The 17214-nt window shown below is 39.0% G+C and overlaps 1 protein-coding gene across 1 annotated transcript in view; it reads right to left on the reverse strand.

Annotated features, from left to right (window-relative positions):
- Window positions 1–4287: 4287 nt before the first annotated feature.
- The window catches only part of LOC124620008 (neural-cadherin-like), a 306270-nt gene continuing 293343 nt past the window's right edge, over window positions 4288–17214 (reverse strand). Inside the window, exon 26 of the mRNA XM_047146673.1 lies at window positions 4288–4406. Coding sequence (XP_047002629.1) covers window positions 4288–4406 — 119 coding nt within the window. The remainder of the gene's footprint in view (window positions 4407–17214) is intronic.

Below are 17214 nucleotides of genomic sequence, written 5' to 3' on the forward strand. Positions count from 1 at the left end.
AACAACAGTATTGAGATACAACCCCTGAAAGAGGTAACAGGCATTTTAATAAGAAAAAAAAACAACTTTTGTTAAGAATAGAAAATCTGTAAGAAATTTTTATATCTCAGTATCTCTCCATTACAGATATAAATATAGGAACTGTCTTTTCATATGTTTTCTCCAAATTGAATAATAGAACACAAACAAAAAATATAAAGTTATTACAGTTATTTAATACCAACCAGGTTTTTTGTGCACAGACTGACTATTGTTTAACTCACACACACAGTCTTTCATTTTTGATGACATTCAAAATGAAGCAGCCACTGCTAAAAAAATGTACATTCAGAGAGAACAGTGGTCTAATTTCATTTTTCATGACATTACAAAATGAAGCAGCCATTGCTGAAGAATGTGCTTTCAGAGATAAAGATGAATAAATAATTTTTTAAGAGCAAAAGAGCCCACATTAATTTCTGTATCACTGCTTCCACCCATCTGACATGAAAATTTTACATTTCAAAACTTTATATAAAACCATAACTGCATAGGCTATCTCATCATAGTAATTCATGTTATATTAGTTAGGTTTGCAGTTGGATCTTCAGATCACCTTGACAAAATATTTCAGCATGTCAACGGGCCACAGCCTTAAGATGGGAAACTGAGAAGCAGAAGCAGTCACCCCTATATGGGCCACAGGAAATCAATGGCTTATGGTGCAGAAGGCATCAGTGCTAATTCTTAGCATGGCACACGTATAGTGCCACTGATGATGAATGCTGAGAGAAATGATATTTCACAATAAAGACAATTGCCAGTAAGACCTGCTACACACAGTGTTAAGAGAGTTGAGAGGCAATGTATATTAAAATAGGGTTTCACATGCTGCTTTAGAAAAATCCATTGTCTCTGTTGACAAGATATATGCTAATCTAATACTGAGACATGTCAGCAATTATCTGTATGTTCTTGTATTCTATCTAGTGCCCCTTGGTTAAATAGTGCTCAGCCACAGTACATTACTCTGGTTTTCAAAGACTTGTGTGGTTATGATGTTTCACACATCTGTCCTGGATCATACTGGTTGTCTGGTCAATATAAATTTTACCAAAGGAATACAGAATTTTGTAAATACTAGGCTTTCTTAGTCCCAAGTTATCTTTAACACAACCTAGGAGCACTCTAGTGCCAATCATCTACAAAGAAAGGATATCATTATGTCCCATTGTCAATATGATAGTTGTTGGTGAAGTATTTCATGGGCATTTTTCACTCTTTTATCGGAATATGTGATCATCATATTTCCAGTTCAATGGTGGTTGAAATCATTACTCCTGAGGCCATCAGACTTCTTGTCAGCTTTGATGCTGTATTATTTTATGTGGGACCTCGAGCTTAATTAGTGAAACGTTGTCTGAAAGATTTTGACAGTACAGCTCTGAGGATGGTAGCTCTGAGACCTTGTTTTTGGATAACACTTTTGTGGTCATATGACATAAACTGGTTGCTTTTAATCAGTTACTGGATCTGTATAGTTCTCTCCATTGTAGCAAGAAGTTTATGATAGAAGTGGCAAGTGATGGAAGGCTCCCTTTCCTGCATATATTGGTTTATAAAATAAATGTTGGAACTCTAGGACATAATGTTTACCACAACTCCATGTACACTCAGCAGTATCTACATGCAATGAGCTGCCATCCACTACATCAACACTGTGGGATCCTTAGAATACTGGCATGAAAAGCTGATAGCCTGCCAGAATAAAACTGATCAATTGAAGTTTGTGCTGAAGCAAAATCGTTACTCTGATAGGGAGATTCATTGCACCATGAATTTTAGACCATTGCTGGGCACATAGGAATATGGATGTAAACCAGCTGGTTTCCTTAATTATACTGTGAGGTTCCTCAAAAATTGGTAGACTTTTAAAGAGATTTTATATAGAAATGATATCCCATCTGTCAGCAAACACTAAGAGCACTCCTTGGATTTGTTGAAGAATATGTGTTTGGAACATCATCACCATACATGGATTTCAACAGTTGGAGACATCCATGGTGGCTGAGCAGTGTATATCTGAGAGGATCTAAATGAAACATTATTACACACAGAGTTGATACTTCCTGACAGGTTGAAACTGTGTGCTGGACTGGGACTTGAACCTTGTACCTTTGCAGGAGAACTTTATGAGGCTTTAAAGGTAGGAGGGAGGTGGAGATGGGTTGTGAGTCACACATGGAGAGTTTAGTCAGTAGGGCACATGTCTGTGAAAGGTGAAGATCCTGTGTCTGATTCCCAGCCTGGTGCACAGTTTTAATCTTCCACAAAGTGCCAATTCAATGCACTCTCCACTGCAGAGTGATAATTGATTCTGGATATGGAACCTGATGTGTAAATAGATAAATAAATAAATAAATACAGATACTTTTTGGTATGTCTGAGTATTGAGACTCTTTCCTTAAGGAGACACTCAGCTGTCTGATTAAAATAGATTTCCTTAACTCAGGACTTGCTACCCTCAGTTTAGCAAGTATCACCTCACAAGGCCTGTAACATATTTGGGAGATGATCCTAGTATTAAATGTCTTGACTGTGCAGATTGCTCCTCTCTGCATTCATCACCAATGGTGTTGTATGTGCACTATGCTAAAGGGAAGAACTGATGGATTCTGGCAAAGACAGTTAGAAAGCTGAAAATTTATGTCAGATTTCAGAATATTTTTCTTATGCTGGTCCACAGCCTAATATGTTTTAAGAAAGAAAAAAGGTCCAAACAGGCTGTGATAAGTTTATTATTCATACTATTAGCTAACTTTGACTGTAGCCATTTTCAAGCAATTGTCACAAGCCTCAAGCTACACATCACATTTGACTGTCTAGCCAGTGTATATGTAAAGACACAGTCCACTTTCATGTGCCTGACAAACATTGTACCTTTTTTTTATTTGAGTGTATATGTTAAACTGTCTTTGGCATAGGTAACATAGTCACATGCACATGAAAATGACATGGGCCTTTATATGTGTATTGGCTATTTAGTCAAATGTGACGTAAAGCTTGAGGCTTGAGACAAGTGCTGGAAAATAACTAACAGTCAAAAGTAGCTAATAGCATTGACAATAAATATATTGCAGCCTGTTTTGACCATGTTTTCTTTCTTACGTCAAATTGATTTAAGGGTCTTATTGCAAACCTGACAAAACATTCTGCTTTGTATGAATAAATGAAACTGCTCTTAGCTGCTTCACAGGTGACACATTTTTGTTTCTATAACCAGATACAGTGTCACAGTGTCACTTCCTCTTCTTTATCTTTCATGTGAAATACATTATGGTGAAAAAGGAAATAATAATTTACTACCAAGAACTGCATAATATGTCATTTACATACCATCCTATATCAAAAAGAATAAAAATAAACGAAACTGCTTGTATGATAATGAACTATTACAGTGAATTTCATTTCTACAGATTTATAACTTTACAACTGGCATATATTTAAAAAAAGAAATAAATAAATAGAAAGTCTATTGATCTAGCAGAAACATTTAAAGCATGTTGTTACAGTACCACAAATTTTTACAGACATTTAATACAACTCAGATCATTGTCACATAATAATCTATAACCGTTTTAGTGCCTATGTTGTTTAGCTGGTATAAGATGCTCCACAGAATGTGAACAAAATAATGAAGTCAATCAGTTCTTTCATATTATTACTTCAATTTTCTATTAGTTCATCACTGTTGTGTACTGGTTCTAGCTGTAATAACTATTACATTATTCAAACAGCCATAAAAGCTAAACATTATTTATTAGAAAGTTCATCTGTTCATTAAAAACAGTTACATTGTTTCAACAATGAAATCTGATTCACTTTCAGGCACTTCATATATGTATGCTCTACTTCTAAAATAAAGGCATACATAATCACAGTACAAAATTGAGCTGCATTTAAATACATTCATTTGAATTTCAAGTGTTTAAAACTGACCTGTAGTGCAGTTTACTAAAAGCTGATTTAAAATGTTCAGTTACTATCAGCTCCACAAAACTTCATTTTAAGTAGCCAAGGTGTGATTTACATGGTAAAACTCCGTTTCTTCACACAGTGAGGAGAATAGTATGAAAAGAACGTTTGTAGATGAAATTATAAAAATATACAGTCACAGTGATATACATTAAAGAAATATGTAACTCTGATACATTTATGTAATTATTGTGAAACATATACATCACAGCCATATGTTTATGTGTGTTGCATACTGAAGAATGGTGCATTATGTGCTTAACACATTCTTCTTTACTGCATTGTTAGTTCTTCCTGATAAGTTTCATCTTTATTGTACATAAGTGCCAGTCTGCTAAATTTTGCACCCCAGTTGTAGAGGTAACTGTAATCATGGTCCTTGTCATCAGAACCTAATAAGGAAGAAAACAGTACATTATGTAACTGAAGCCAATTAAAACAATTGAAACGCCAGGTAGAAATATCAACGTAGGAAAAGACAAATTGCTACTTACCATGAAGAAGGCACATTAAGTTGCACACAGGCATAATTAAAAGACACTTACATAAAGCTTTCAGCCACAGCCTTCATCAGAAAAAGAGAAACACGCACCATTCCTACACACAGGCAAGCACACCTCATGCACACATGACTGCCAACTCCAGTCTTTCGGGTCAAAATGCAACTATCACTTGGGATGCAATCAGCAATCTGGAGGGGGCAGGGAAGGAGAAGGGATAATAGTGCTATGTCGGGAGAGAAATGAATGCTGTCTGGTTGAGTGTGCAGGGACTAGAAAGCCATCAGGCACAGTGTCAGAATGTTCTGGAGCAGGGAGGTGGGGAAAAAACGAATAAAGGAGATGAGTGGAGAAAGATGGGTGGGTGCATTGGTAGAGGGCAGCAGATAAACTGTTTATTGCCATCCATTTCCAGTGCACCCACCCATCCTTTCCCACTCCTCTCCTTCACTCCTTTTTTCCCCGCCTTCCTGCCCCACAACTTCCGATGCTGTGCCTGTTGGCATTCTAATCCCTGCTCACTCAATCAGACAATGTTCATCACTCTCCCCACCCATACACTACTATCCATTCCCCTTCCCTACCCCCTCCAGATTGCTGCTTGCATCCCAAGTGATAGCTGCATTCTAGCCTGAGACATTGGAGATAGTGGTCATGTGCTTACTTGTGTGTATAAATGATATGTGTTTCTCTTTTGCTGATGTAGGCTGTGGCCAAAAGCTTTATGTAAGTGTCTTTTAATTGTACCTGTCTGCAACTTAAGGTGCCTTCTTTACAGTAAGTAGCAATATGTCTTTTCATATATCGTGGAACCCAATTAAAACATTTTATTGTGCATCTGCATTTAAAAATACAGGAATTGAAAAGAAGAGAGATCTACACCCTCTGCATCCCAGGTTCCAATGCTAGTAGTGACTCCAACGATTCACAACTAACTCATATGAAGCAAAATTCACACTGATACAGTTACAACAATGAGACCCACACATAACTGCTGACACCAAAATTTATATGCCATGCTGGTGGTTTCCATACTGGAAAATGCAGTGCTTCTCAACTGACTCTTCCACCATCTTTAGACATCAGTTGTGCAAGTGAAGTGCTCCATTTCTGTGGTTTAACTTACAGTGGTAGTCCTGAACAACAGACAACAACAAACAATCTACTGTGGAACCTCATTGCCATTCCATATGTGCAGAAATCCTGCAAAATGACCAGACAGCAACATTCCAGATACAAGGATTCACATTTGTTTGCCACAGACAGCATATATGTGACAGCATGTGCAAATTCATTCAGTCCACCTTTGCTCCCATCAGTTTCCTGGTTTTTGAAAACCACCATGCAGAATATTCCCAGGTTCATCAAGACCAACCTGAATCCTGGCCTACTATTGCAGACAATTTAGTTCTAACTAGCAGTGTAGTAAATGAATTTTCACATCAAGAATATTCCATGAACCACCAACATGGTATTCACATTGTTGACAACAATGCTCAAGCCGTATGCCACAGCAACAGCCTCTACCTTCAATGCAGCAGCCAAACCCAACTGACTTCACCCGATCACTTCTGAGTCTGATGTCACTGCATCCAGCTGGATTGACGAACTTCACACTCAACAAACCCCCACCTCATCATGACTCATTCTGTACCCACACCAGCACAGAACACCCCTATCCACGTTGTGCCTGGGCCTGGGCAGTGCACCACCAAGCATGCCATGCTCTCGCCTGTGCAGAACATCATCAACTATCCCATGCCCGAGCAGCCACCACATGCAACTGACTCTGCTGCACCTGGGTAGAGCCACTTCTATTGGCATCATACAATGTACGTCCCTGCCACAGTGCACAGTGATCTGTAACCCATCAAAACAAGTGACTTCATGCTGCAAGACGACGACCTGTGTGCTGACATGTCTGTGTACAACAATCACCTGACCTGTGATTACTCAATAACACTCGCACCAAGTTTATCTATTCAAAAGACTATCCTAGTCACCTCAGTGTTCTGCACAGCAGTGAATCTTCTCTCACTCCACTGACAATGACTGCTACTGGATTTCACATCTCTGATTGCTCTCATGAATGTGATCTTTCCACCGACTTGAATTCTGCCAAGTGTTCTGTGAGGCTGCCACTCCTGCCCACGCAACTTCCAATGAACCATTTTCCAGCAGACATCAGCTCTGACATCAACTCGCTATTGCTTGGCAGCTCATCGACAATGGTTGGACCTGTGGCACTGCAATCACAAGAAGTTGCCAGCTCATCAGTCACAGTTCATGGTTCCATGACCTGGACACTGCAAGTGTCATTGTCTTCCCACCTCACATGGACATTGTCTCATAAGGACATCATAAAACCAGACCTAACAAAGGTCTTCTTATGCCAGTTTCAGCTCTTCTTGTTCATACAGCAAGCCACGCTACTGTACTTCAACACGGGACACAGCGCCCCATGCTCTGGTGCCTTCACTCCTGCCTGGTACGTCAACTGTTCAAGACAAACAGCAGGAAGAAAATCATACATCTGTCAACACACTCAAGCAGTTTGCCTTCTCAGCTGATGAGTTCTTGGTGATCACCAACACTACACCAACTGCCATTGAGGTGTATCACCTTACATCATGCCTATTGAGATTGGACATAACAGCAGTGAACAGGCGTGCAGTATGAATCACTTGCAGGATAGATGGCATCAGATGCCAGAGTGTATGTAGTTTCTATGCGATCTGATAGAGGTCACTAGCTGATGGACACTGTTTGAGCTGCAGTAAAAATACTGTCACTTTTATTTGCAGTCCTGTTTGTTTAATTTTATAATTCTTTATTAATTACTATTGTAACTCAGCTTCATTATGAGAGTGAATGAAAGGGTGAATGTGAACTGATGTTTTATGTTAAGTTTTTGTACTATACAATTAAGTACTTGGTCTCATGAGGAATGTTCAAGAATGACATGTGTTAGTAGTTCATACTGGGGCAATTATTAGGAACTATTTTGTCAGTTTATGGTACTGGGGAAATGAGATCATTTTTTTTAGTGAAGTAGTTTTCTTAAGAGGGGGTTAATTTTATGTTTGTGATGTTTCAAAATTATGTGTGTTAATTTACTGTTCTGATTCAGCAACAAATTTTGATTGGTTCTGTAGACAAGCACAGGATTAAGCAGGTTTGTTGCTGCTTTCTGATTGGCTGTGATATTTTTCTGCCAATCAGAAATTAGCATATTCACACATATAGAAATTTCTTTTGTGTAAAGATATGATTAAAATCAGGGCTTGGATCTTGTAATGATAGTACCTATTGATAAGTGCTCCAATGAAAACTATTAATATTGTGATATTTCAGTACCAAAATGTTTGAGGAGTGCTGTAAAGCATGGTAGAGAGTTCAATATAATGCATGATGTGAAATTCAGAACTTTTGGTGATATTTTAAATAACCGAATTCCACATGGTGTGTTGCTTACTCACACACATTAACATTTTTTTTTTAAATGTGAGACTGATTTTAACAACATTTGAGTGAACTATTCTAAAAGAAACAATCTGTTTGTAAACTTTCTGTGAAGGATAACTAATAATCACCATAAACTGGCCAAGGTGATGAATGATGCGTGCGTGTGGACTTTACAGACTTTGTGCAGCTTAGACTAAGGCTTGATAATAACTGGTGTATGCAAGCTTACCATAATAGAGTGAAATTTTACAGACATAAATCCTTTCACTTAACTATCACTAACCTTCCACTAGAAAAATAATTTTTAGTGTAACTTGTTGTTAAGAGATGTATTGCTGTTTTTCCTATAGCTTTTTCCAGCTGAGAATTGCATTTCAGTAACTTCAAGGAGACATGCATGTGGGAAGAGATTCACCACAAGGTGAGTGGAACTTTACTTGCAGCAGCACCGCATCATGCATCATCAGATACACTCCATATGAAGATCATGTTGCTAGTGTAATGTGATAACGACACATCCGCTGCCATTACCATGGCTTGCAAGCAGCTCATGGTCTCAACACACAACAGTCATGATGGCAAGTGTGGCAGCGGATGTGTGGCCCCAGTCCTCCTCACCAGCCATGTCTACCCGGTGTCCAACCATGCCTATTCCCCTCTCCACACAGCATCTGTGCTGTCACCGATCCCCAACATGCAACAAAACACACACGACAGTACAACACGTTTTTCCTCACCTCTCCTCTTTAAGCGGGCCCCTCCTGTTGGACAGCACTTTGTTGCCATATCTCTTCCTCATGACTCCCCAGAATGCAATTTGATCACTGTCTGCTGCCATTTTTCAGATGACAACACCAACTCCACTGATTACATTCAACTGGTTCACATTCAATTACTGCACATTTACCACAAGCTTATGATTCTCTACAACACCACATCTGGGCACATCGGAGGAATCAAACACAGCACAATGCCAACATGACCACTGTCAGTTGCACTATTCACCTCCAACTGTCACCAACAACTTCAGTGCCTCTTACTGACATGAATTCAACCCAACAATGCCAGGCTCTAGGACAATAACTCACAACAATGCCAGACTCTATGATTATAACTCCATCTACCCCAACTTCAACCATGGCCCAAAACAGATTGGTACCCAGCATCCCTGCCTCTTCTTGGCCTCCAGACCATCACAGTCATTGCACAGGCCACACTTATTGAAGTTCGCAATGGCTAAATACACTGAAGAGCCAAAGAAATTGGTACACCTGTCTAATATTAAGTAGGGCCCCTGCAAGCACGCAGAAGTACTGCAGCACAACAAGGCATGGACTCAACTAGTCTGAAGTAGTGCTGGAGGGAACTGACACCATGAATCCTGCAAAGCTCTTCATGAATCTGTAAGAGTATGAGGCGGTGGAGATCTCTTCTGAACAGCACATTGCAAGGCATCCCAGATATGCTCAATAATGTTCATGACTGGGGAGTTCGGTGGCCAGTGGAAGTGTTTAAACTCAGAAGAGTATCCCTGGAGCCACTCTGTAGCAATTCTGGACATTTGGGGTGTCACATTTTCCTGCTGGAATTGCCCAAGTTTGTCAGAATGCACAATGGACACGAATGGATGCAGGTGATCAGACAGGATGCTTATGTATGTGTCACCTGTCAAAGTTGTATCTAGACATATCAGGGATCCCATATCGCTCAAACTGCACATGCCCCACACCATTATAGAGCCTCCACCAGTATGAACAGTCCCCTGCTGGCATGCAGGGTCCATGGATTCGTGAGGTTGTCTCCATACCTTTAAATGGCCATCCAGTTGATACAAATTGAAATGAGACTTGTCTGACCAGGCAGCACGTTTCCAGTCATCAGCAATCTAATGTCAGTGTTGACTGGCCCAGGTGAGGTGTAAAGTTTTGTGTCGTGCAGTCATCAAGAGTACACGAGTGGGCCTTTGGCTCTGAAAGCCCATATCGATGATGTTTCATTGAATAGTTTGCACACTGACTCTTATTGATGGCCCATCATTGAAATCTGCAGCAATTTTCAGAAGGGTTCCACTTCCGCCATGTTGAATGATTCTCTTCAGTCATCATTGATCCCATTCTTGTAGGATCTTTTTCCAGCTGCAGCGATGTCGGAGATTTGATGTTTTACCAAATTCCTGATATTCATGTACACCATGTCATCGCTGCCTCGGAGATGCTGTGTAACGTCGGTCGTGCGCCAACTATAACCACATTTAAACTCACTTAAATCTTCATAAGCTACCATTGTAGCAGCAGTAACTGATCTAATAACTGCATCAGACACTTGTTGTCTTATATAAGCATTACCAATCACAGTGCCATATTCTACCGGTTTACATATCTCTGTATTTGAATATGTGTGCATATACCGGTTTCTTTGGTGCTTCAATGTAAATCAGCTACGCACATGAATTGCATACCCTTTCAATGTACTTTGATCAGATCAGAGTCTCTTTGGTATGCATGGCATCCACATGCTGACAACCTACCTCCCTCTCCCCTCACTATGGGCATCCTGTGTGGACACATCAAACATTTCCCACATCAGCCACAGATATACTGCCTGTCCAGCATTTGTACAATGCCCACTGTGACTTTGAGAGATGGCCCAGTCATGTGACATGAAAGTGCTAGCCATGGCATGAATAGTCACATGCATCTGTGCCACATCACTACGAGAAATGGTCCAGTCATGCCTGGTTCCTACCCCAGCCACAATGTGGTTGGCCAGAAGAGAGTCACGCCTGCAAGAAATGGATCATCTGTTCCCCCCCCCTTCTGGGCCAGCCATAGCACAGCTGGTCAGCCAAACTTGCCATACACTGTACCTAGTGCCAACCGACTGCCACACTGCATTGTTGACCTTGATGGCACTCCATCATTTCCTCCCCCATGTTCCACACTGCCAGGCTACTGTTGTAGCTCTTGACCACAACAACAACATCACTGATCAGCAAGAGTGACTTTTTTGGACTCTGTCTTACTATTTAGTAAGCACTGTGCTCAATTCATATGCACATGTCACACACACATTGTTTTCAGTAAAGTGGTATTATTCTATGTACAGATTGTTGGTTTGATATTCTACACCCATCCACATCCCAAGTTCTGAAAAGTTTAAAAACTTAAATAATATTCTTTGAGCAATTGTATACATATTTCAGACAAGGGTACTCACATTATTTAATATCTTTCAATTAAACATTCACAAAAATGGTAGCAAATAGTTCTGTACTGACTTATGTGTATACATTGCTAGTAACAATATCAGTAAAGTTGTGTTCTTAGTGTTGTTGTCCTCATAAGGATGAAATTATGAAGATAGCCTCATTCATAATTCAAAGCACTTTTTCTAATCAGTATAAAATGTTTCTAGCAATGTTAATTATCAGTGTTGGCAGGTCAATAGACACACAAACAAACACAAACATACACACAAAATTCAAGCTTTCGCAACAAACGGTTGCTTCGTCAAGAAAGAGTGTGTCTATCGACCTGCCAGCACTTTCGTTTGGTAAGTCACATCATCTTTGTTTTTAGATATATTTTTCCCACATGGAATGTTTCCCTCTATTATATTCATATCATTAATGTTGATTATCATGTAGACTTACAGAAAGATCTCACCCACTGTATATAATACAATCAGAGAGTTTGAAACAGATTCATTACCAAATGTGCTATGAGTTCCAGTTTCAGCATGGACAGAGATTTCTCATAATGTAACAGACATGTTCTCTACATAATGTTTCATCGGAATATGTTGTAACTAATTGTATCAGTGGAAAATTCAATCAAGAAAACCAATGCCATGAGATGGAATTACTGTCTCAGAAATGCCTTCAGAAGGCCTATCTCGTCCCAAGGGGGTGTCTGGGTGTCTAAGCCATGGCCAATAGGCTGCATGTGTCCCAAAGCAAGTATCAATGCAACCCAAGAAGTGTGCATTTATCACAATCAGTAAAAAAAATAAAATAAAATTGATAAATCGAATATTTTTAGCCTGAAACTAAAACTTCTACCACATGATGCTATTCTCTCACTGATCCATCTCCCCCACCTCCCTGCCCCTCAGTGGTTAGTGTTAAGTATATTATAAGTGGCCAAAAAACTCATCTTCTTCCATTGCGGCCCAGGTAGCTAACAAGTTGAACACCCCTACACTCCTGTTGTAAAGGCTAGGTTGTGTATCACTTTCATATGTTTCTATCAGCTGTACTACACACCTTGCCCTGAAGGAAAGTACTGACGAGAAACTCTGCCAAACGATTTGTATATACAACTACATATATACTCTGCAAGTCAATACACAGTGCGGAAGCTAACGTTCCAGTTCCACCAGTGAATGGAGTGAGGGAAAAATGGTTGCCTATATGCCTCTATATGGGCCTCAATTTCTCATCTTGTTTTTGCAGTCCTTACACGAAATGCTCTTTCACAGCAGTAGAACCATTCTGTAGCCAGTTTTCATGGAAAGAACATTGTATTTCCTGGTATTCCCACTGGAATTCATGAAGCATCTTCATAATATTCACTTATAGATCAAACCTACTGGTAACAAATCTAGCAGCATGCCTCCAAATTGCTTCAATGTTTTCCTTTAATTTATCTTGGTGAGGACCTCAAACACTCTAGCGGTACTCAGGAATGGGTTGCACTAGTGTTTTATATGTGGTCTCCTTTATAGTTGAGCTACACTTCCCTAAAATTCTCCCAATAAGCCAAAGTTGATGATTAGTCTTCCCTATTACAACCTTACCTGCTCATTCCATTTCATAACACTATTCAGTGTTATGCCTAGACATTTAATCGACATGATTTCATCAAACAGCTAACCACGATTACATATTAAAATACTATGGAGTGCTTTTATTTTTTATTTATTTATTTATTTTTACATTTAGAGCAAGGTTCCATTCATCACACCAAATACAAATAATTTGTACATCATTCTGTATCCTACAACAGTCATTCAACTGTGACACTTTCCTGTATACTATAGAATCATCAGCAAACAGTCACAGATTGCTGCTCACCCTATCTATCAGATTATTCATATAGAAAGCAAGAGTGGTCCTATCACATTTCCCTATACAGTTGTCTCTGATGAACACTTGCCATCCAAGACAACATATTGGGTTCTATCATTTAAAAAGTCCTTGAGCCATTCATATACCAGGTGATCAAAAAGTCAGTATAAATTTGAAAACTGAATAAATCACGTAATAATGTAGATAGAAAGGCATAGATTGACACACATGCTTTGAATGACATGGGGTTTTATTAAAACAAAAAAAAAAACAAAAAAAAAATACAAACGTTCAAAAAATGTCTGACAGATAGCGCTTCATCTGATCAAAATAGCAATAATTAGCATAACAAAGTAAGACAAAGCAAAGATGATGTTCTTTACAGGAAATGCTCAATATGTCCACCATCATTCCTCAACAATAGCTGTAGTCGAGGAATAATGTTGTGAACAGCACTGTAAAGGAATGAGATTTTCACTCTGCAGCGGAGTGTGTGCTGATATGAAACTTCCTGGGAGATTAAAACTGTGTGCCCGACTGAGACTCGAACTCGGGACCTTTGCCTTTCGCGGGCAAGTGCTCTACCAACTGAGCTACCGAAGCATGACTCACGCCCGGTACTCACAGCGTTACGCTGCAGAGTGAAAATCTCATTCTGGAAACATCCCCCAGGCTGTGGCTAAGCCATGTCTCCACTATATCGTTTCTTTCAGGAGTGCTAGTTCTGCAAGGTTCGCAGGAGAGCTTCTGTAAAGTTTGGAAGGTAGGAGACGAGATACTGGCAGAAGTAAAGCTGTGAGTACCGGGCGTGAGTCGTGCTTTGGTAGCTCAGTTGGTAGAGCACTTGCCTGCGAAAGGCAAAGGTCCCGAGTTCGAGTCTTGGTCGGGCACACAGTTTTAATCTGCCAGGAAGTTTCGTAGCACTGTAAAGCATTTCCGGAGTAATGGTGAGGCAGTGGTGTCAGATGTTGTCTTTCAGCATCCCTGGAGATGTTGGTTGATCATGATATACGTGCGACTTCAGGTAACCCCAAAGCCAATAATCGCATGGACTGATGTCTGGGGGCCTGGGAGGCCAAGCATGACAAAAGTGGCGGCTGGGCACACAATCATCACCAAACGACGCGCGCAAGAGATCTTTCACACGTCTGGCAATATGGGGTGTTTTTTTTTTTTTTTTTTTTTTTTTTTTTTTTTTTTTTTTTTTTTGGTTCTAATAAAACCCCATGTCATTCCAAGCATGTGTGTCAATTTTTACCTCTCTATCTACATTATTCCGTGGTTTATTAAGTTTTCAAATTTATACTGACTTTTTGATCACCCGGTATTTGGGAGCCTATTCCTTATGGTAGGACCTTCATACTAGTTTGCCCTGGGGTACAGTGTCAAATATTTTCCAGAAATCTAGGAACGTGAAATCTACCTGTTGCCCTATGTCCACAGTTCACAGGATGTCGTGAGAGAAGAGACAAGATGCGTTTTGCACGAGTGATGTTTTTCAAATCTGTATTGGTTTGTGGTCAAAAACTTTTTTGTGTCATAGAAATCTATTATATTCCAACTTAGAATATGCTCAAGAATTCTGCAGCATGTTGTGACTAATGAAAATTTGTGCCAGACGAGGACCCTAACCCAAATTTCCTGTTTTTCATAAGCAGTCACCTTAACAATTAGGCTATCCGAGCACGTCTCCACTCAAACTTTCTTCGTCACTTACATTTCTTCCTATTACAAGAGTAGTCTGAAAAGCTTTTGACCTCAACATGAAGATAGCAAAACTTCTCAATAAAATTTGGGGAATTTGTTTGCAAATGTATAGTAAGGCACTCACCAAAATTTCAGTCATTTTGGATATGCACTTGTTGTTTAACAGTTGTTCTAGTGAGCCAGTGTGAGATTTTTTGTGAAAATGGATAAAACTGAGTATCGAGCTGTCATCAAATCTTTGTTTTTGAAAGGCAGTATGCCTACACAAATTAAACACAAGTTGGATGCTGTGTGTTGGGACTCTGCACCACGATTTACCACCATGAAATTTTAGACAGCTAAATTTAAACATGGCTGTAACAGCTTGGGTGACAATAACCATTTGGGATGGCCAAAACCTGCAACCAGTGATAATAACATGGCTCAAGTTCACCAAATGGTGCTGGAAAACCATTTAATTAAGGTGAGAGAGATAGCAGAGACTATGAGCATATCTAAAGAACATTTCTGTCACTTATTGATTGAAAATTTACAGATCGGAAAGCTTTCTGCATGCTGAGTGCCACTATCACTATCTCTGTGCTGTCTCACATGCCAATGATTGCCATGGTGAAATTCCATGAATTGCAGTTTCAACTGATTGACCACCCCTCTTACTTACTGATCTCTTGGCTAAAGGTTGAGCTCTGAGGACAGAAATTTTTGTTGAATAAAGAGGCCATCACCTTCATAAACAACTATTTTGCAAAGAAAGAGACTAATTATTATTTTGATGGGTTAAGGAGATGGGAGAATCAGTGGGAAAAGTTACAGACTTACCAAGAGATTATGCTGAAAAATAAAAGTAAATTCAAAGAAAAGTGCCTTATTTCTTTGTTAGGTTGGAAACGATTCAAACTGACATCATATTTCCAAACACCACAACTGGATGTTCTTCCTCAAGTATGTGGCTATAGCATTACTGGGGAGTGGCTTTGGTGGAGGTCCATGGCTTACCCTACCATAGAGATATATGTATTGAATTAAAATTCACCAGGATTCAAACATCCTGCTCTGCCACAAATTTCATTAGTTATGATATTGGCTTTACATTGCAGATTCAGTATTTCTTAAAAGTTTTCATTGATATCACTTCAAGCTGTTGCATCTTGATTGATTTCTTGAGTCCATCATCATCCAATCATTTCATTTCAGTGTATCTATTTCAGTTGCATGTAAATGTAAATTAGTTTACTTGTATTGAAATGTACAACATTCAAATAATCTGAGTTGTTATACAGGAGGCACATCAGGTTGAAAAAGAAAAGTAAGTGCCTTTTTTATACAAAAAATTAAATAGGTGCTTGAATTATAATTTTCAAATGTGTAGTGGTCATTGTAAAGAAAAAGCAAAATCCCATAAATTTTCCTTTCCTATTACATAAATTTCATAAATTGGTAGAGAATGAATTGTTAATATTTTAAATAGTGGGCAGCATGAATCTCTCTGTTGGGCTATGCACATGTTACTGATGATTTTCTTTTGAAATATTTTAAGTCTGGTGTTGGTTGAAGTTCCCCAGAAGATCAACTTATACCTAATAACTGATTTGAAGTAACTGTGGTACAATACTTTTCTTGTGATTTTCTGAGTAACACCAGATAAAATGCTAATTGCAGAAGCTAGGCTATTCAATTTGTTTGCTACAAAGTCTACATGTGACTTCAAGTTTAATTTTTCTCTAGATTTAGGCCTAAAAATTTTACGTAACTTAGATCTGCCTTTCCTGATCATTGTGAGTTATTTCGATTCTGAGCATGTCTGGTGATTTAGCTCTAAACTGCATCATCTGGGTCTTTGATAAAATTCAGTCTGATGAATGATGAAAACAGGATTCCACAGTATTTTGTACACTATCTAAGATTTTTTCTAGGACATAATTTTCAATTTGTACCCAGGTGTCATTCATGAATAAGACTGAATGAACTTCAACATTTAATGGCACATCATTTGTACACAACAGAAACAGATACAGACCCATTATCAAATGTTGTGGGTCCCCTTGGCAAATTGTCTTCTAGTCTGTGGAGTGATTGCTTGCACTTGCTGTTACAATCAATCTCTATTTCCTGATCAGTGACATAGTGTTCCAGTGGTGCAAGTCATATTTGACAGAAAGGAAATAAAGATTGATTAGTTGGTAAAGAAGTAATTAGCTTGGAAAGAAGTAATGCATGATAAAATTACTGTGATCTTCAGTCTTTATCTAATGAGAAGCTTATTTTTTCAGTGAATCCACTTACGGCATTTCTAGAACTTTTCCCTTTCTGTAAACCAAACTGCTTTTCACTAATAAAATTACTTCTAGCCAGGAAGTTTCCCATTTGTTTGGCCACAAGTTTTTCAATGATTTTAAAGAACCAACACTTGGAGGAATGAGACAGGTAATTCCCCAAACATTCTGATTAATACTTTTCGAA

The sequence above is a fragment of the Schistocerca americana genome, chromosome 6 (assembly GCF_021461395.2).
Source record: "Schistocerca americana isolate TAMUIC-IGC-003095 chromosome 6, iqSchAmer2.1, whole genome shotgun sequence".
In the NCBI taxonomy this organism is placed as follows: Eukaryota; Metazoa; Arthropoda; class Insecta; order Orthoptera; family Acrididae; genus Schistocerca; species Schistocerca americana.